This window comes from Centroberyx affinis, unplaced genomic scaffold (genome assembly GCF_046629955.1).
Source record: "Centroberyx affinis isolate AG114_WGS23_722 - 3 ecotype Tasmania unplaced genomic scaffold, CSIRO-AGI_Caff_v1 ptg000993l_1, whole genome shotgun sequence".
Classification (NCBI taxonomy): domain Eukaryota; kingdom Metazoa; phylum Chordata; class Actinopteri; order Beryciformes; family Berycidae; genus Centroberyx; species Centroberyx affinis.
Window position 1 is genome coordinate 168562 of NW_027279558.1, and position 20227 is coordinate 188788.

General features: G+C 40.3%; 3 protein-coding genes across 4 annotated transcripts; 2 read left to right on the forward strand and 1 right to left on the reverse strand.

The window, feature by feature from the left end:
- Positions 1-27: 27 nt before the first annotated feature.
- On the reverse strand, positions 28-5985 carry LOC139646560 (retinol dehydrogenase 12). Of its 2 annotated transcripts, none has more exons than XM_071522462.1 (7): positions 5706-5985; positions 4979-5119; positions 4073-4264; positions 2949-3110; positions 2386-2502; positions 2003-2207; positions 28-1272 (listed from the first exon to the last, which is right to left on the reverse strand). In XM_071522462.1, exons 1-7 carry the CDS (start codon positions 5776-5778, stop codon positions 1176-1178), a joined length of 987 nt encoding a protein of 328 aa, XP_071378563.1. In that variant the 5' UTR covers positions 5779-5985; the 3' UTR covers positions 28-1175. The 2 variants fall into 2 exon arrangements, with proteins under 2 accessions (XP_071378563.1, XP_071378562.1); XM_071522461.1 differs by having other exon boundaries at positions 4979-5140.
- A 998-nt stretch (positions 5986-6983) lies between these two features.
- tmed3 (transmembrane p24 trafficking protein 3) lies at positions 6984-11047 on the forward strand. The gene is made up of 3 exons (XM_071522465.1): positions 6984-7243; positions 7722-7967; positions 10049-11047. Exons 1-3 carry the CDS (start codon positions 7100-7102, stop codon positions 10280-10282), a joined length of 624 nt encoding a protein of 207 aa, XP_071378566.1. The 5' UTR covers positions 6984-7099; the 3' UTR covers positions 10283-11047.
- Positions 11048-11717: 670 nt separating this feature from the next.
- LOC139646562 (isocitrate dehydrogenase [NADP], mitochondrial-like) lies at positions 11718-20216 on the forward strand. The gene is made up of 11 exons (XM_071522464.1): positions 11718-11946; positions 13148-13239; positions 13654-13819; positions 14837-14997; positions 15101-15244; positions 15640-15776; positions 16402-16553; positions 17300-17412; positions 18490-18587; positions 18707-18799; positions 18968-20216. The coding sequence occupies exons 1-11, from the start codon at positions 11823-11825 to the stop codon at positions 19050-19052; spliced, it is 1365 nt and encodes a 454-aa protein (XP_071378565.1). The 5' UTR covers positions 11718-11822; the 3' UTR covers positions 19053-20216.
- The last annotated feature ends 11 nt before the right edge of the window (positions 20217-20227 follow it).

Below are 20227 nucleotides of genomic sequence, written 5' to 3' on the forward strand. Positions count from 1 at the left end.
AAAAAGACTAGAGTACAAGGCTTATCAATATGCTCATTTATTACCAAATAAAATCAACTTGTTTAAAATTGTGCCATCATTTTCAATCTCATCTTCTCATCAATATATTTCAATATTGTTTTGCAATAATACTGCTAATTGCAATAAAATGCTTGCAAGCCTATAGTCCCCTGTTGTCGACTTTTTATTAATTTGGAGCAGGTTCGGTTAGTACCACATGTACACAGTGTGTCTCTTCTCACTTCAACAAAGATAAAGAAGAAGACAACAACGTTCCCTTGTCACGGTACAACACACGGCATCCGCTAGGTAAGGAAAAACAAACATTACATTCTGTAAACTCACGAGCCATCTGGATCTCTGCTGGGACCTTCCTCAGCACGTTCCCCCCCGAGGCGTCCACTCCCTCTCTCCACTTGATCAAGGCTCCTGTCTCTCCTTGCTCCTAAGCGCTGGAGCGATCTCCTCACCACAGTTGGCACGGCGAGGTCACTTCCCACCCTCCGGGCTACACCTCAGCGCCACCTCATCACAATTTACCTCATCCTGCACTCAAACAGGCTCTGACTTTTCACTGCTTAACAAACAGATCCCTTCTCATTTTGGTCCTTAGTACCGTTTTGTTTTCTCTCGCTTATCTTTATTACTATGGCAACTGCAATGAGGATGACACAAAATATCCTACTTATAATTATTCTAAGTTTGCAATTATTGTTAGATGCTCTGAGCGTCAGTGCCTGAAGGTCTTTGGGAATTTGCGAAACACATTTCATAAGATGAGAAAATGAGAGCTGGTGATCCTGATGGCCCACATGGTTAGCATTTCTCTAAAACAAAATACAAAGTTATATGCATGAAGGAAATCACTCATTATAATGCAAAAATCCAGCCAAGGTTGTGGATAAAACAATTGTCAGTACCAGTATTACCAGTATTACCAGTATTACCCACATGTGCATATGATGCTCCAGCATAGATACAATCAACAAAAGCTATGATTATAATGTGCAGAAGATTGGAAGCCAAATTATACTGGTTTCTGAAAAAATATCTCTTTCTACAGCTAGAGCTCTTCTCGAGGTCATATGTGTAAAGCCACAATTTTCACCCATGTAAGTAGGGTCTTTGATTTCAGCAGGAGGAATGGTTGATGAGGAGCGGGGCAGGCTGCTGTGTTAGGCCAGACCAACCATGGAGGCACTGAGATCCCACAGCTTCTTGGCTGCGGCATCGTCCCGGGCCTGGGGGGCTGCCTCTTTGGGGGTGCAGTCGCTGTACAACAGAGCACAGAAAAGAGCAGGACATGATCACCTGAAGTCCAATACAATGAAGTCATTTGAAGTGGCTATTAGTTCAGAAGAAGCTTGTGCAATAAAACTTTTATCATGCAATAAAATGTGATTAGATTATTTTACTGCACCGTGGACATAGAAGAGTGGATATGATGAGATTCAATAAAGTGCTATATTGCTTATTTCAGTCTCAGTTATTATGACTTGTCTAACAAATGGGCATAGTGAATGAAAAGAATCAGCAATGCAAAAATGTGTGAAAGGTAAATTCATCCATTTTGAGAAAAAAACGTTACCAGAAAATATGATGAGCCGATCGTCAAAATGTTGCTATTTTGTTGGCAAAGGTGGTGAAATAGCTAATGTAGATTTATTGATTCATTTTACTTTCATGCCAATCATCTAATCCGTGTAGCCATCATCAAAATGTGAAAATCTAATTTTGGAATAAAATTCTTCATTCTTTTATGATTTTCCAAAGCGCGACTGCAAATTAGTCCATATAGTGTGTTTGGGGAACTTGAGCATCAACGTCATTTGAAATGAGCTTAGTCTTTCAGATTGTTGAAATATTGAAATCAGATTATTTTTTCACATCAGAATCAGATAATTCTGTCTCAAAAAAAATAATCCTAACTATTGTATTACTGTCACTTGACTAATGAAAGTTGTATTGACATTTGAGTGAGGCTTAATGCCAATGCCCTTGCCTGTAGTAGAGGCCGTTGTCGTTTGCCAGGCTCTCCTCCACAGCGCAGTGGATGGTGGTCTGAGCTCCCTCCCTGGGAGTTTTTATCAGCATCAGGAGGGGAAGGGCTATGAGGCGCTTCCACAGGGCAAAGCTAGGGAACAAGTGCCGGCCTAGCTCAGTGTGGATCACCCCGGGGTGAAGGCTGTACGCCGTCACACCGGTGTCTAGTGAGAGGGATCAGTCCAATCAAGTCAAATGTTATTGACAGTGCATTCACAATCATAAGACAATTAACAGAGCAAAAACAGTTACAAGGCAGAGGGAAAGTAGCACCGAGAGGCACAAAGGCTCAAAACAAGAACGACAAAGCAAGAACAAGACAAAATGTATATTGTTCTCTACCTTGCAGTCTGGCAGCCAGTTCTCTGCAGAAGAGAACATTGGCCAGCTTGCTTTGGCTGTAGCTCTTCTCACGTGTATAGTCTTTGTCTAAGTTGATGTCCTCAAAGTGTATATGACCTGTGAAAACCACAGCATTTATCCTTTAAACAGAAATGACGTTTTAAATTCAGTAAGAGGCATGCAAGTTTGATCTGCTGTGGTATAACTGCTGCAGTCTTGCATGAATGAATGAAATCATTTTATGTGGGTCTACTTTGCTGTTTTGGAATATCAAGTATTATTTTTAGAAGAGATTTTCAAAACAAAGGTGGAGACTATTTATGCCACCACTATTGGTGTTTGATCTCATCTATAAAATAAAATATTACAGATATCACTTTAATTGTTTCACTTATAAAGTACCTGATGAAGATAGCGGACTGAACAGTCACTGTCTTAACTTTTGAAGAGTATTGATCCCAGTTGCTTTCATGGTCTAAAATGTATCTAAAATTAGTGAAATTCATATTCATATATATATATATATATATATATATATATTCATAACATAACATTCTCTTCACCTCTCTCATGGGCCAGACTAGAGACAATAACAACACGGCTTGGAGTTGATTTCTTCAGCAGATCAAGGAGGCAGTTGGTGAGGAGAAAGTGTCCCAGGTGGTTGACACCAAACTGCATTTCAAAGCCATCCTCGGTCTGCCACTTAGGACACATCATGATACCTGAAAGTCAACATTGTCATTTACCAGCAAGGATGAAAAAAACAAAAACACTTATTCGATTTTTTATCTAATAAAACTGACGCACGGTGCAGTCAGGAGTCAGCCTCAATTTCCTGGAAAACAGACATCATCCTTTGGCTAAATGGCTGCTTATTGAAAACGCATGTGGTGTGTTTAATTTAGCTTACAGGGATAACTTAACATTTTGAGTTTCAGCCTATTTGTTTTTCCCCTCACCACAAGCACGTCACATTCTGGGAAACAATTATCTACATTTGTTCACCAGCTACCTCAAAAACAGCTTATTAACACTGTTACTATTGAAACCAAAGGTACCAGGTGCATTGTACTACGAAGCTAGCTTGTGGCTAATAGTAGCCATTGGTTTTAAAGAGTAACTAAACCCCAAACACAAACCGTGTAAAGCCTGACATTTAATGGTAAAAAGCATACAGGGTGAGCTTAAAGGTTACAGAGAAGCAGGCTTGTGACTGGAAAGTCACAGTCACTGAATCCTTGGTTAGTCTGGGAAAATCACAGTAACACCCACCCTGTATACCCTTTACCCTTTAGACTGACAAGCTCATGGATAATAGAAAAACATCAGGTAAAGAAATTACAAGCCCAGCAGAAAAGGTAACACTCCTAAACATCTACTGTTGAGGTGACCTGGAGCAAGAAGTAGAATCTAGAATCTGCTCCATTGGATCTGTTTAGTAGTTTTATGTACTTTTAATGTAATGATACACGTACAATTAAATTGCACTAATTTTGCATTGAGTTGTGCTTTGAGATTTACAACTTACAACTTACCAGTGGGATTTCCAACAGGGCTCTTAGTTGAATGCGGATGATATGTTAGATATGTATTTGTCTGTTGAGGGTCATGGACTCTGTATGATGTTTTTGTGATTATTTTAATACTGTTCTGTCTGAAGAAAAGGAGAACCACTGTGCAATACCTGCGTTGTTGATGAGGATGTCCAAGCGTTCCTCGTTCTCCTGGACGTCTTTGGCCAGGTCTCTGACAGACTGCAGCGAGGCGAGGTCCAGTTTCTTCACCACCACGTTGCCGTTCCCGCTCCGCTGCCGGATCTCGTCAGCTGCTGCGTAGGCTTTGGTCATATCCCTGCAGGCCAGGACCACTCTGGCCCCTAGACAAGAATGAAATGGAGAGGTCATTGTGTTTTAGCTAGTAGTAACAGTGGAAGTAGTACTGTAGTAGCAGTCATGGTAATAACTGTTCATTTGCTAATTTAGGTATGGGCTATAATGAAAAAAGTAGGGATGGGACGATATATCGAAATCCAATATTTCGCAATACAAAAATGTGACAATACGTATTGTGGAGCAGAAAAATTAATCGTGATATTAGCTCCATTTTATTCTGCTGTAGTAATCACAAATGAGACGGCCTGACAATCACAATTTCACAAGCTCTCCATCCAAATTATTTGCACTTTGTAATGACATTTTTAAATTATTGTTTACATTACAGCAAGACAATGCTATTGCTAGAAAGATTTATGGCTCAGAAATAAACATAATTCTGCACAGTCATAATTTGTTGTCATTGAACAAATTATTATTATTATTATTATTATTATTACATCGTATCATGGTTGTATCGAATCATGAAACCCATGTCGTATATCGAATCGCATGGTGAGGTAAGCGTATCGTTCCACTCTTTATAAGCCAAAGCATTACACAAACAACACTGTGAGAGAGAGAAAACAGCTCTTCAGCTCCTAATCAAGGCTGACCATTGAGGCGATGTGCATGTATCTCTGTAGGCCAGCATCGACACAGGGTCAGTGTATCTGACGCCACCAGATAGCATCTTCTTCTTATTTACAAGGTCTCACCTCGACAGGCCATATCCAGCGCTGTCTCTTTCCCAATGCCAGTGTTGGCTCCAGTGATCAGGACTGTTTTTCCATCCAGCCTGACCTTGCTGCGACACACTCCCCCAGCCAGCCACCTCCGCAAGGCCAGCACGCCCAACCCTAACAGAAATGAAAATATTCCTGTTGTGACACAAAGTTGCACATGAGATGTATTTCAGTCAGACACATTGAGCTCCAAAGAGATAAAATGGACATATTTATGAATAGATTTAGACACTGTACTGTTTTGAGAATTTTTATATAGGCTACATAATCTTTACAAATAATTGCCATTGCTATAACTGAATCACTATAGTTAACTGTTTTTTCAGATAGATACGTAGACTGACAGACAGACAGATAGCAACAGGGATAACTGCCTCTGTCATGATAGGAAAAAACAGGGACATATGTGACATATGTTTCTACAAAATAACTGCTCTTTCTGTTGCTGAATACTGAAGGCTGCTGCTGAAGGATAACCAAGTCGATTGGCATATGGTCACCAAGTGCACATGCATTGATAATCCATTGCATTCTTATACTTAGTCTTATATCAAGTCATCAAGCTTCAGTCTCAATCTCAATCCCTGCACTTGCACTGACAACTAAATTAAGAAAATGTGGAAACATGCTTTAAAAAAAATAAAAAAAATAAAAAAATAACATATCCACAATTTACTTTATAATAAGAGCATTGATTCACCTGCAAGGGCAGCTGTGAGCCCGGTAGCATGGTTCTTTGTAAAGTGCCAGATCTCCTCTGTGTAGTTTTGCATAATGTAGGCTGGTAATAACAGTTAAAATACAAGCTTAGTTTGAAATCACTCTGCCGACGATCTTTTTGCTTTTCCCTAAAATGCTACAATGGAAATTAAATGTGGTATCGTGAGTGAGCGCTCAGCTGTGCGCGCGCTCTCCCTGCCTGTTATCTAATGGGCACCGCAGGGATCTGCTTGTGTCATTTAACTTGCAGCTATTCCGCGTTCCACTGTTGACATCCTGTACAGCTAAACCAGCAGGAATAAATGTACTGTACTGTACTTGGCAATGCATGTAGCACTGCCGGTTAGTTTTACAAAATAAAACCCTTATTGGCCGGCATATGTTAGGTTTTTTAGGTAACACGAAATACCAACGTGAAAGCATTGAATATATTTAAGGAGTAATCTGAAGCATCCAAAATGAAAACACAATTGTTTTTTTTCCAGAATGTCCCGTAGGTCCCGGGCTCCGTAAAAAGGTACCTGTTAAATTGCATTTTTTCCTAAAATACACAGTTTAACGAAATCGAGGGAACGAATTGTATCTCGTGCGCACGAATGAACTAAAACGTCCGCACGTTACAGTAAATCGTGGACTCATAACTTTTTTCCTCTCCCAATGGCCACTCCCGGGCTCCGTAATTATCAGTGTCAAGCCAGCGAGAATAATACCGGGAATTAAGCCATTTGCTGTCAAAATAAAAGCGTAGAATTTGTTTCTTTTGAAGAAAAAATGAATAGCCTGAGTATCGGGGTGCACAGAACAAAATGCGTATGGAAACACTCAAAATACTCACAAATACATTGACATCACTGAAATACTATTGTACCCGTCCATAAGGACATGAATTCCTTTCTTCTCAGTATCTATTTTACAACTGTAATTTCACTATACTTTTAATACAGGCCTAAAGATTCACACTGTTGTTCTGCGTGCCATACATTTTCCCCCATATGTTTTATTGTTTTGCCTGGATAATTTATCTAACTTTTGGTATATGTTGGCGAAGATTATCACGGTGTATCGCCATTTTAAAATTTGTCAGGCCGACATGTAGAAAAATACACTTCATAAGTTTTACTGCTTTTAATTTGATCAAATAATTTTCTCGTTAATGACAGTAAGTTCTTGCGGAAAAAATAAAATAAAAATAAAAATAAAAACAAGCCTGCTCCGGAAGTGTTTCGTGCGCGTGCCACGTCAGTTGTGGTGGAGCTAAACTTTTCCCCTCTTCCAGCTGTCATCATCAGTTTAATATTTTATATCGTTGCCGAGCTGCATCAGCAACATCGGCGTTCAGTTCTGTTGCAGGTTTTGTCAAGCCGGGCTTTCAACATGCGGTACATCGGACTGTGCTGCTTGCTGCTGCATGTGGTTGCTGTTTGTGGCACGGAGCTGACATTTGAATTGCCCGACAATGATAAGCAATGTTTCTACGAAGAACTAGAGAGTGGCGTAAAGTTTGACATAGACTTCCAAGTAAGTTACTCTTCAGAAAGTTAAAGGTTTCAGGTGTGTAGCCTGTTGTTTACAAAGAGTTGTCATCGTGGGTTTTTGGTGATATAGAAAAAGTTTGACTGTTTTCTTGTTACTTGAGAAGTGTGAAGAACATGCCTAGTTGTAACGGTTTATGTATTACAAAACACACCTGGTTTTTGATGAGATGCACCCACTTAATAATCCCCATGACAAACTCTTCCACCTCCTTTTCCTCTAGTTTAATAGCACAGGGGATACTGACATCAGACTCTGTTTATTGGTAAACCTTGAACAGTTTGTTGAATTGCCACAGTTTCAACTATTTCTGCATTGCACAGTCCATCTGTTATTCAGTAACCCTCCTTACTCCTCAGGAATTCTCTCATGCATATAGGTCACATGTCCCATAGATATTTCCATGAGGTCCACACACAACCTTTATCTGTTTTTTGTGCTATTGTGTTTTATGTTCTGCTAGGTCATTGCAGGGGGGAACTACGATGTGGATTGCTTCGTCACAGATCCTCTGAACAACGTCCTGTATCAGGAGAGGAAGAAGCAGTATGACAGCTTCTCTCACACCACAGCTATGAAGGGAGTCTACAAGGTCTGCTTTAGCAATGAGTTCTCTACGTTTTCACACAAAACGGTGTACCTGGACTTCCGTGCTGGAGAAGAGCGACCCCTCCTCCCAGACATGAACAGAGCCACAGCGATGACTCAGGTAAATCCAGCGCACCCCATCTACTAGCTACTGTTGAGGAACCTTTTGGCAAGGCACTTAAACTCCATCTGCACCAGTGGAAAGCCTCAAAGGGCGAGACTGTGGCTGTTACTTGGCAGCTCCCACGTGTGAGTGTGTGCGTTACAGGATTGAGGCAGGGAGTGTGAGGCAGGCCATTGTTGAAAAAGATCAAGTGTGCTCAGTTAAAAATCCAAATTTTCACCAGCGTCAAAGCCCTTCTAGGTCAAGGTCAGGGATTTGTTAAATTGTTTTCATTCTGCTGCCCCGCTGAGTGTTCTGTTTTGTCTTGTTGCTCAATCTTGAACACTTGCAAAGATGCCTTGGTGGGCGGACAAACAGAACAACATGCTAATACAACACAAACACAGTGCATGACTGCATATGTCAGATGTAAACAGCTCAAGGGAAAGTGAGGAGGGGGTTTAGTGGACAGCATCTGGTCACAGTGGAGGGTATTGCTCATGCACAGTGCTGGAGAGAGAGAGATGGTGAGAAACTGCATTAGTCAGAGAGGAATCTCACTGTGTGTATGTGTTACACCCCAAATTGTGAATGGCTGTAGTGTAACTGTATCCTTCTGGAGCTTCCTTTTTATATAAGCTCAAGGAAAATCAAGACGGAAGAAGAGGTGGGCAGCTGGGGTGTTATGTTCAACATTTAAGCATGACACACTTCAATTTTCCAACACTCTCTGCTTCAAAACAATGAACTGAGCCTTGTATTAAAACTTGGCCGGAAAATTACATTCCATACTTTTAAAACTGACTAAGTTAGATAAACTGCTAAAACTGTAGCATATGTTCCTGATGCTGTACTCTCTAGCAGCCTAAACTATCTTGAACCAGCTGAGATGTCAGAGTAAATTGATGTTGTTGTCAGAAGTGGGACAGTTTATATTGGTTAAGCCCACTAGGTGGAGCCAGAGATGTTCTGACAGAGTCAAGAAGTCTCAGCAGGTTCAACACACACCTTAGCTGTGCTGCAGCCTCAGAAAGCTGAACTTGCCACCCCTAGTGGACCGTATAGACAGGACAAGTCAGAATTGAGTGTACAACATCAGTGGCATGCTTTCTCACTTAAAAGTTTGGACCGATTGGTTAAAGGTCTTATTGCATATGTTTAGGGCTGCAACTAACGATTATTTTCATTGTCGGTTAATCAGTCGATTATTTTCTCGATTAATCGATTAGTTGTTTGGTCTATAAATGTCAGAAAATGGTGAAAAATGTCGATCAGTGTTTCCCAAAGCCCAAGATGACGTCCTCAAATTTCTTGTTTTGTCCACAACCCAAAGATATTCAGTTTACTGTCATAGAGGAGTAAAGAAACCGGAAAATATTCACATTTAAGAAGCTGGAATCAGAGAATTTTGAATTATTTTTCTTAAAAAATTACTCAAACTGATTAATCGATTATCAAAATAGTTGCCGATTAATTTAATAGTTGACAACTAATCGATTAATTGATTAATCGTTGCAGCTCTACATATGTTACCCTCAGTTATTTGGTCGTACTGGATGTGATGACACAGTTAATTTCTTATTTTTACTTCAAAAGAAAATCTGCTTCTCACCTTGGTTTTGTATTTTTCCCATCAAACAGAGGCTGCTGGAATCCCAATCCCTAAAAAGAGACTCGGTCAACCCATTTGCGTACGCGGTGACTGTTGATGGCGCTTTTGAGTTTAAGGTTATTGCAGGATAAAGAAAGGGAGTGTAAGGTACTCCTCTAACAAATAGGAATAATGTCTAACAAACAGGAATAACATAAGATTGAACCATTGGCATGAACATTGCAGCCTCCTGGTTTGACATCACTACACATGCCACAGTGTAAAACACCCAAATGTTAACATCTGCTTTTGCCAGCATGGGAAACCATCAGAAACGCTGAGTGTCAGATGAACAGGAAGGACAGATTGACATCAATTCAGGAAGCCACCATCTCTATGCCTTCACTTCTCCATTATGTAGCTCTAAACTTGCATGCTACCCTATCCAGAGCTATAGCTTAGAGACCAATTTTAATATGAAACGTTCCCTCGACTTCTCTGTTTTCAGATGGAGTCGGCGTGCCTCTCCATCCACGAGATCTTGAAGGTGGTGTCGGACTCCCAGACGTGGTACAGGCTGAGGGAGGCGCACGACCGCATCCGGGCGGAGGACCTCCACGAGCGGGTCACCTACTGGTCCGTCGGAGAGACCATGCTGCTGTTCGCCGTCAGCATCGGCCAAGTCCTGATGCTGCGGAGCTTCTTCAGCGACAAGAAAGGCACCGTGGCAGCCTCCACCTAAGACCCGTGGCCTCGACATGCTGTCAAGAAGACTCGTGTAGCAAGCAGTCGTCATTTTCTTCGCATCAGTGAGTGGATCGGGGATTAGTGTGTATCTTGTGTTACTTTTCAGCATAACGTGTTTTGCTGTTAACACATGTATTGAAAAGTAACACCACTCAGCGTTGTGTTGAAAATGAGTGTCATCCCCCAGCCTTGCAGAGGTAGATTCTATTTTTTATAAAAGTGTTAAAGAAAACGGGTTCAGTTGGTTGACCTAGTATCTGTTCACTAACCAGCTTGCCTTAGGACTTTTGTGGATTTTCATTTCGGAGATAAAGTTGTCGAGCTCAGTTCCATTGCCTTGTCAAGCTGTGACAATAGTTGTAGTAATTTCAGTGAAAAATGTGGCACATGGGTAGAAACCAAAGAATAGGTGTTTCTGTTTGTTAGTTTTTATTTGTTTTATAGTGCGTATTAATTTTGTTACCTTAATTTATGTGCAAAATGTCCTACTCACAAGTCTTTGGAGCTCTGTCTCCCTACTGTACTTGTCTCTGTTTTTCTCTCTCTTTTTTTCTCTCATGCAAAGTGCCTTGGAAAAAGAAAGCTGAATTGTGGTTTTTGGTTTTTTTTTCATTTCACATTCAAGTTGAAGGTTTACTGTTTTTAATTTACCCGTTACATGCCAGCATGTATTTACTGGTTGATTGGAGTCCCAGTTTACATTCTTTTGTTCTGTCTGTAAAAGCTATTCAGTTTTAAATGTGGAAATGTAATGTAAGCCCATGACATTTCATAAAGGAATGTGTTTGGTAAAACCTGTGTCTCTGGCTCTCTATGAGATGGGTTGTCTGGGAAGTAATCAATCATTCTGTTTTTTTGGGTCACCGACCGGTGAATCGCATGGGTCGGACAAAAGGTCATTCTGGTCTACTTGGTGCCCCATTAGTAGCTCTATTTATTTTTCCTTTTAATTGTTGGACTAGAGCAGGGTCTCCCAGACTTCTTCATATCAAGAACTCACAAATATATACACATTAGACCACAGACCCACATTTGATTAGCTTGTATGACTCATTACAGAATTATAACTGTCTATAGGCCTCCTCTGGATGGAGTAATGACAGTATTGGGGATAGTGAGATGCATAATCAAAACATTATCTCGTGCTATAACCTCTACGAAGTAAAAACTACTGAATTGAAACTATGCCTCATTTTCTCCCTCTGACTCCTGCTGGTCCCCGGACCCCACTTTGGCAACCAGTGCACCAGTCTACTGCAGCCTGGTGTGTGAGGGAAGTGAGGAGAAGTAGCGCTGGTTGAGGACAGTGAACTTGAATCCCGACTGCACAGCACTCAAAGCGCATTTCGCTCTGATTGGCCCTGAGCCGCTTCCGCTTTGTTTCCAAGCTGACGTGGGTTGAATTCCGAGCGCCTGCCTCCGGCGTCACCCACCTACCGGGATTTGTCGGCCATTCATTCATTCAACCGTTCATTCATAAGGAACAAGTGTAGTCAGTAGCCTCGTCGGTGTCCGTAATCAACTCCTCGGTAAACATGGCAGCTTACCTAAGGTCTCTCACTTTCATGTCGAGGAGCGCTGCTGCTGCTGCGCTGTCGGAGAGTCCCGCCGTGCTCGCGCCGGCCGCCGTCTGCCATCACAGGCTGCAACAGAGGAACTGTAAGTCATCGACTACAAAAACAACCATGATCTGACCCATCGTTTATCTCCAGTGCGTGTTACAGTTGCTTATTTAATCCGGTCATCGGGATGTGTAATGTGTAATGTCGACAGATTGAGCTTTGTATGAACAGGCTACTAAATAATATACAAACAACAATGTAATCGGTATGAGGACGTTGCAGAGGGCGACTTGCCATCACTGAATCATACTGATCCAAGGATACAATGTATCACAAGATCATAATAATAATAATAATAATAATTATACACTTTGTTTGTCAGCCTTTTAAAACAAGAGTTTACAATGTGCTTTAAGTCGAATAAAACAGGCATCAGAAGATGAAGACAGAATAGAGGATATAAACAAAAAAAAATACTAAAATAATAATAATAATGATGGTATATAAAATCAAGTCTGTAAAAATAGGTCTTAAGAAATGACTTAAATGACAATACTGATGTTTTTTGCTATATGTAGAAGGTCATTACAGTGTGGAGGAGGGAGGACCAGAGTTAGAGCGCAAACCTATTTAAATCAGTCTGGGCGATTTGAATAAATCTGTCACAGACAAATGCATAGATGTGTTTTCTGCAGATATGAATGCGAAAGGTTGAGTGTTACAATGGTATAGCTCATGCCAGCCAAGCCTTGGCATGTGAGTCCACGTGTTGTCAGGTCCAAAGAGGGCTGGACAGGTAATACCTAACTGTTATCAAAGTTGGTTAACTGTATTCCCAAGGTCACAGTGACTGGCAGCTGCCCGGGGTTAACTGTTTCAAAGAGAATAAAGACTGTAATGAGGGGTGATAAGATATAAAAAGAAACAGGTGTCTTTTTGTTATCAACATGTTTGGTCTCTCTCTCTCTCTCTCTTTCTCTCAAGGAAAAGATACAAATTATATTGACTCTTTTAAAGTTACCCTTAGGCCAGCTCAGTGTTAGGCAGGTAAGGGAAACACTGACTACTATGGCAAGCGGCAGACACCTCCAGTGGTCAAAATGTGCAAACTGTTTGTGTAAATTGTTTCCCCTGACGTTTTCACTAAAATCTACAGCCAGCCAGGAGATTCATTTAAATTTGTGCTGACAAGGGGGTTCAATTTCGTTTCATCTCCTCTCAAATAGCCTCCCAGGTACAAACAGCTGTAGCCAATACTGTCACAGAAAATCATTAAATTTAAGTTTTACTTTTTCCAGATGCTACCAAGCGTATCAAGGTGGACCAGCCGGTGGTGGAGATGGATGGAGACGAGATGACCCGCATCATATGGGAGTTCATCAAAGAGAAGGTAGTTCATAGGCCTGCTGGACTGATCTTTCAATGTTTCCCATAGCCATTGTCCAAAGAAATTATAGGCCGCTTTTACTGCTGTGCAAATAAGGCTGAGATTGCTTCCTTGAAAGCCTGGTGTCTTGAGAATAAAAATGGGTCAAGATCTTCCATCTAGCGGATCCACACATAATAAGAGGAACAGTGTTTTTTCTTGAGCCTTTTCCTAGCCAAAAACAGGCTTTTGACAGCCTTGTCTGTAAAGAATTCATTAAAACCCTTGAGGAACATATGAGGCACACATATAATAGAACAGAATAGATCTTTACTATCCCTGATGGTGTTTGACTTGCACATAAAGAAAGTACAGGAGCGCAGTGCAGCACCACTCGTATTACAAGATGTATAAACTGTATGTCATGTGTACGCACAGCTCATCCTGTCCAATGTGGATGTTGAGCTGAAGTACTACGACCTGGGTCTGCCCTACCGAGACCAGACAGACGACCAGGTCACCATTGACTCGGCCCTGGCCACCATGAAATACAACGTGGCCGTCAAGTGTGCCACCATCACCCCCGACGAGGCTCGAGTTGAGGGTATCAAGTGTTTTTTGCCTAATTATATGCTCAAGCGTTCATAAAAACAGCTGGTCTTCCACACACTGAATCACTCACAGGCTGGTATATTTATCATGTGAATTATTCATAATGCAGATGAGTGACTGTGACAAAGCAGCACTGCACTTCGTTCTTTCTAAATGTTTTTATTCCACTATGGACAATTAAATAGCAGGCAAAAGTAGTTGAAATCAGTCGGTCTATGAGTGATCAAGTGTGGCAAACATACAGTTTGTATTGACGTTGTTTTCCTGTGTTTTTCCAGCACGTCTAAGAGCTGCAGTTGTGCACAGGACACTTTGATTATATGCTCAAGTGTCTCTGCACCAATGTCACCATGGAAAATTCCTGTGCATTTATTATACTTGCTGATTAATGTTATTCTGAGTTACGTTTCACACCTAACCCAGACTCTAAACAAGAGTCCAATAGGTGCTCAGTAGGCCTCCTTGGCCTCTAGGGAAGGGAAGAAAGGAGTGGGGTGGAAGATGTTTTGATGTTTTGCTTTAATAAAAGTATTGTGAAAGTTTAATTATGTATACTGATACGCGTTTTCAAATTGAAAAGCGGCCCATATTATTTTGCATCGGTGCCCACCACTATGGGAAACTATGTGGGAGATATTTGGTGGCATTGCTCTCTTCAGGTTAAGCCAACAGAACACTGGGCCTCATTTATTAAGGAATACATACTGATAAATTTGTGTTGAATCTCAGCAGCAAATTGGAGAATTGAAAAACAATTTGGAATGCATGTTTCATTTATTGGACAAGTTCTTAACCAGCATTACAGCATCTTTCATTCGAACAGATGTTTACATTAATAATTGGGTCTGTTGTATGTACGCATATGTATATGACAATACAGTACACTACTAATTTTCACTGTTTGGTCTTCAGATGTCAGGAGCACAAATATGTTTTAATGAGCCTTGATCTCTGGATGAGTGGCAGCATTTCTCATCTTGGTGCTGGTCTGTATTATTTATTTTCTCAGAGTTCAAGCTGAAGAAGATGTGGAAGAGCCCCAATGGAACCATCAGGAACATCCTGGGCGGCACAGTTTTCCGTGAGCCAATCCTCTGTAAAAACATTCCCCGTCTTGTTCCTGGTTGGACACAGCCCATAACCATTGGCAGACATGCCTTCGGAGATCAGGTAAACACAGCAGATGTGTGTTTGCTCAGATGCTCTCCAAAGATGTGGGAACATGTGCAGAGGAACCATGTCACATACCTGTTCCGTTGTTTTAATCTCACAGTACAGGGCCACAGACTTTGTCATTGACCAGCCTGGCAAGTTCAAGATTGTGTTTACGCCAGCTGATGGAGGCAACGGCAAGGAGTGGGAGGTGTACGACTTCCCTGCTGGTGGCTGTGGGATGGGAATGTACAACACTGATGAGGTAAGAATGAGTAAGAATGTGTCTTTTTATTTATCCATGTATTTACTTCTGTGATATTACTAAAAATTCAAAGCAATATTTGTAGACAGCAATGTTATCTCTGCAAACAAGAATTCATGTTTTTTGTTTTCTGCCTGCATTTCTACTATTTAGTGTTTTTATGTTTTAAAAGAGCTGAGGAAATAGAAACTTTGAGATTTACAGTAGATCATTTAGATTTTAGTAATAGATTTCCAAAGGAATACTTGTAGACAATGTTAATTCTATGAATTAATAATAGGTTAAGAATCTGTGTTTTAGTGAGTATTTTCTCTATTTTGTGATTTTATCTTGGCTTTACTTTTTATTCAGTTCCTTGTTTGTAAAGATTGCACCTTCACATTTTCTTTGAACAGTCCATCACTGGATTTGCTCACAGCTGCTTCCAGTATGCCATCCAGAAGAAGTGGCCTCTGTACATGAGCACAAAGAACACCATCCTCAAGGCCTACGACGGGCGCTTCAAGGACATCTTCCAGGAGATCTTTGAGAAGTAAGATACAGAACAACAAGGGAGATTTGGATTTAGTGCACTTTTATACATTTTGTAAACATTTTTTATTGATAAAGCGCACTTAACAAAAGATGAAAAACAGATATATAAAATATCTTGATCGCTTTATAGAAGTTCATGGGAAAAAGTAGGCTCATCGCAGTTTCAAATGATAAAAACAGATGTATAAAAAGTGCATTGTCTTCAGTTTTACTATGGGACAGTATTTTATATAACTATCTTACATTAACTACATTTATAACAGTCAGGCCATTGAATATAACCGTCACTGCTAAGGTGACGTTAACAATTTACAATTTAGCAGACGCTCTTATACAGAGCCACTTACAATAAGTGCAACAATAAAATAAGTGAACATTCCTCAAGCATCAGCGGTGTAAGAAGCCAGATATTGACAACAAAAAGTGCTTAATAAAGAAACTGCATTAAAACTGCATTAATAAAGAAAAGTAAAGTAAGAACATCCCTCCTTTCAGCAGTTATCTTAAGCCGATAAGCAAGTGTAAGTATAGTGATATAACATAAAGACGTGTTGGGGCATATGCAGGATATGAACCCTGGTTTGGATAAGGTTAACAGTTCTATTGTTCTCTGTCTCCTTCAGGAACTACAAGCCAGAGTTCGACAAGCTGAAGATCTGGTACGAGCACCGTCTCATTGACGACATGGTGGCCCAGGTCCTCAAGTCTTCCGGAGGGTTTGTTTGGGCCTGCAAGAACTATGACGGAGATGTGCAGTCTGACATTCTGGCTCAGGGTGAGCACACTTTCATCACGTCTGTTACTTTCACTAACTATACCTTCACGATTTTTCCTAACACTCTCCACTGTGTGTTATCTACTAAAACAGAAATGTGATAAAGATTATTTAATAAACAAGACAGCCCAGGAGCTATCTGTACTCACAGTAATTAACTACAGGTAAAGGGTTCCAAAAACATGACCTGATGAGGAATGTGTACAAAAATGGCAGACTAATACAATTATTTTTTAAAGGTTTCATTCCAAAATATTTTGGGAGGAATTTGTTACTTCAAATTCATGCCTAAATATTTAATAAATATAGGTCTTAAGATAGCTGATAACTTAAATGATATTGCATTGTGACTTTTTTTTTTTTTTTTGTATTTTTCTTTTCTGAATGGTGAATCTCATTTTGCAACTATTTTAATTTTTAAAGTGATAAATGTTTCCATTTGTTCAAATTTGAATCCATAATACATTGAAGTGTTACAATGCATTCAGATCATATTTGCATATCTTCTTTGAAATTAGATTTAATGCCTTTATTGCTGATCAGACTCCACCTTGTAGTGATTATAGCTTACACTCAAGACCCAACTCAGTGGATTCAGCTGACTCAGCTCTCAGAAAGCTCTCATGTTCATACCATGGGGATAATTTCATGATGAGGTATATACACTACTCTTGTTTTGTGATCTGATTGCCCTGTGACGACATATGTGTGTGTTTATGTGTGTGTGTGTGTGTGTGTGTCTCCAGGTTTTGGCTCTCTAGGTCTCATGGCATCAGTGCTTGTGTGTCCCGATGGCAAGACTATTGAGGCGGAGGCTGCCCATGGCACCGTCACCAGGCACTACCGCGAACACCAGAGGGTAAGAGTTAAGACCAATCCACAGTGTGTTTACATCATGAGGAAAGAATGCAGTGTGTGTGTGTGTGTGGGTGTGTTTCTGTGCGTGGGTGAAAGAGAGAAAGACAAAGAGAGAACTGTGAACTAATTGCCACGGAGCTGTCAAGTGACTGTCACTCAAGTCAACTCATTCAGTGTAATCCTCCAGACTATCGCTGTGCCAGCTCAGTGGCATTCTGCAGTTATTTTACCAACAATTTCCCGGTGTTAGAAGTCAGGGCAAACCCCTCGAGAATGGAGGTTGTTCAAACTAATGAGTTCTTCAAATGACAGAAATGCATTGAAATTCCCGGCAAAAGCTTATTCAAAATATGGAAAGTGAATCTACACAATTTGCAAAAGCCTCATCTGTATTTAACCCATGGAAGTATTTTATTACATTATTATTATTATATTGATCTAACTGCATGTGTTAACAGGGAAATAGCAGAAATCGGGTACAATTAATAGAACATATTTTTGCAGTGCAATATGTTTTACTCATATTGACCATTCAATTTGGATATTTGAAATTAGGAAATGTGCCACTGTATATAATGTAGACTTTGGTGATTATGTATTATGTACTGTTAAACTATGTACTATGTTTTGTCTATGTCTCTACATCAATGTAACCAAGACAAATTCCTGTGCATTACTGTAGTTGACATTGTGATTGTGATTTGGATATTATTGTCCAATGTCAGGAAGGAAAAATCCACCTGAAAACACTTTAACACTGCTAAAAACAATGCGACTTCACTTTGAGATATTTCCACCACAGCTACAATGGTGTTTGATAGCAGAATTTTTTTCAAACTGTCTAAAACATCAATGGTAAACATCAGGTTTTGATGTCAGCTCCTTGGAATCAAAGAGCAAGAGCTTCTTTCTAGACTCATCATTTTGCACCAACGTTCAATAATCATACAGGGAGAAATCCTTCATAGAAGAGGCAGAGCAACCAATTTCTCCACCGACAGTAGCCTCAATAGACCATAATACCACAAGACATGTAGTGTTTTGAATAACTAATGTTAATTCTGTCCTTGTATTATAGGGAAGACCAACCAGTACCAACCCCATTGCTAGCATCTTTGCCTGGACCAGGGGGCTGGAGCACCGAGGCAAACTGGATGGAAACCCTGATTTGATTAAGTAATATCATGTTACCTGAGTAGCTAGTGTCCTTAGACAGTCAGCACATGCAAAGTGTTTCATTCGACATACGCTTGTGTAATATTACATTTCACTGATTGTGCATTGTTGCTCTCCAGGTTCTCCCAGACTTTGGAAAAGGTCTGTGTGGCGACTGTGGAAAACGGTGTGATGACCAAGGACCTTGCAGGCTGCATCCATGGCTTGGCCAAGTGAGTTTTCATATGCACATGCCTCAGTCATGCTTACGGTTTATTGCATGTGTATGGTTGGTTTTAGGAAAAATTCCAATTATGGCTTTAGGTAAAGAAGGGCATAATCTAGTTGTATATATATATTTATTGATCATAAATACTAAACCCTGTGCTGTGATCTTGCAGCTGCAAGCTGAATGAACATTACGTCAACACATCAGACTTCTTGGATGCTATCAAGACCAACCTGGACAAAACTCTGGGCAAATGAGGAACAAGCACAAGATACTTTGGCCAATGTAGACAAAAACTTCTTCCCGTCCGTAGTTTTTTAGCTCACAAACCCCTTGTTTGTATGAACCTTTGTATCCAATTTTGAAGGAACTCAGTTTGCTATTCTTCGTGCCATTTTAGTCTTTGTACAGTTCACCGTCAAGCCTTGTTTGTGCTTCTCTGCCTTTCCTATTGCCAAGGGTCCATTTTTGTATTGCACTGTATCTATACTGTATGAATTAATATTATTACTAATGTTATTAAGTTATAATGGCCACTTTAAGGAAGTATCAAGATATCTTTCACATTTGATTAGAAAACAATTTTAGGAAATACAGTATATACAAACAGTGATAATATATAGTAGTCATGTTTTATTATATACAATTGCACTATCAGCATGGTCATGAAAACAAGGAAATAGATGACTGCTAATCACTCAATAATGATTTGTGTGGTTGTCTTATTTTGGTCAAGTTGGTGTTTTGCTTGAGCAACTGTGTTCAGGTGTGCAGTGCTGATATATTTTTAACGATGGAGCAGAAAACTCTCATCACTATAGGCTGAAGAGAAAGCACTTCTGGACTGCCAGTGCCTCATGTTTCATAAGTGTGATTAGATAAGCATTCAAAACTCCCTTCACTACTATACTCACTAACTTCATTAGCTAGACAAATGGGAATATTCACGTGCTGGGGGATGTTTGTTCAATTTTAATAAAGGGGTTAGGCGGGCTGGTTAACTTTTTGTTTACTTTAAGCAAATAGGGATCGTTAAATCAGACTGAGTGTAATGGTAAATGGCATCAACATGCGGTTTCATCTTATCTTACACATTGATGCACAGTCTCACATTTAGCTCCCATCTACCAGTGCATTCATGTAGCGCTTTGCACTCATTTGCTACAGTAGGTGTCATATGCAGCCTCCAGTGCATGAGGCTGTAAAGGATCTACACACCAGCAGAGGGCCAAAGCTGATGGAGCTGTAGCAAGGCTCTCGGCTGTGGTGGCTCCTGTATCACCAGCAGATGTCGACACGGTCATGGTTAGTCAGCCTTGTATCTGAAAGCCTATACTGCATTCTACTTACAAAAGATGCACTGGTCTAGAACTTCAACATGTTTTTGAGTAAATTAAACCTGGGTCAAATTGTAGATGCAAATAATACTTAG

Bases quoted from the DNA above. Each gene is read 5' to 3' on its own strand.
- tmed3 (XM_071522465.1), top strand. From the start codon at position 7,100: ATGCGGTACATCGGACTGTGCTGCTTGCTGCTGCATGTGGTTGCTGTT. The intron at 7,244-7,721 runs GTAAGTTACTCT...ATGTTCTGCTAG, and splicing joins AGTTTGACATAGACTTCCAA to GTCATTGCAGGGGGGAACTA. The intron at 7,968-10,048 runs GTAAATCCAGCG...CTCTGTTTTCAG, and splicing joins GAGCCACAGCGATGACTCAG to ATGGAGTCGGCGTGCCTCTC.
- LOC139646560 (XM_071522461.1), bottom strand. From the start codon at position 5,778: ATGCAAAACTACACAGAGGAGATCTGGCACTTTACAAAGAACCATGCT. The intron at 3,111-4,072 runs GTATTGCACAGT...GTTGACTTTCAG, and splicing joins CATCCTCATCAACAACGCAG to GTATCATGATGTGTCCTAAG. The intron at 2,208-2,385 runs GTAGAGAACAAT...CCCTCTCACTAG, and splicing joins ACTGGCTGCCAGACTGCAAG to ACACCGGTGTGACGGCGTAC.
- LOC139646562 (XM_071522464.1), top strand. From the start codon at position 11,823: ATGGCAGCTTACCTAAGGTCTCTCACTTTCATGTCGAGGAGCGCTGCT. The intron at 17,413-18,489 runs GTAAGAGTTAAG...CTTGTATTATAG, and splicing joins ACTACCGCGAACACCAGAGG to GGAAGACCAACCAGTACCAA. The intron at 18,588-18,706 runs GTAATATCATGT...GTTGCTCTCCAG, and splicing joins GGAAACCCTGATTTGATTAA to GTTCTCCCAGACTTTGGAAA.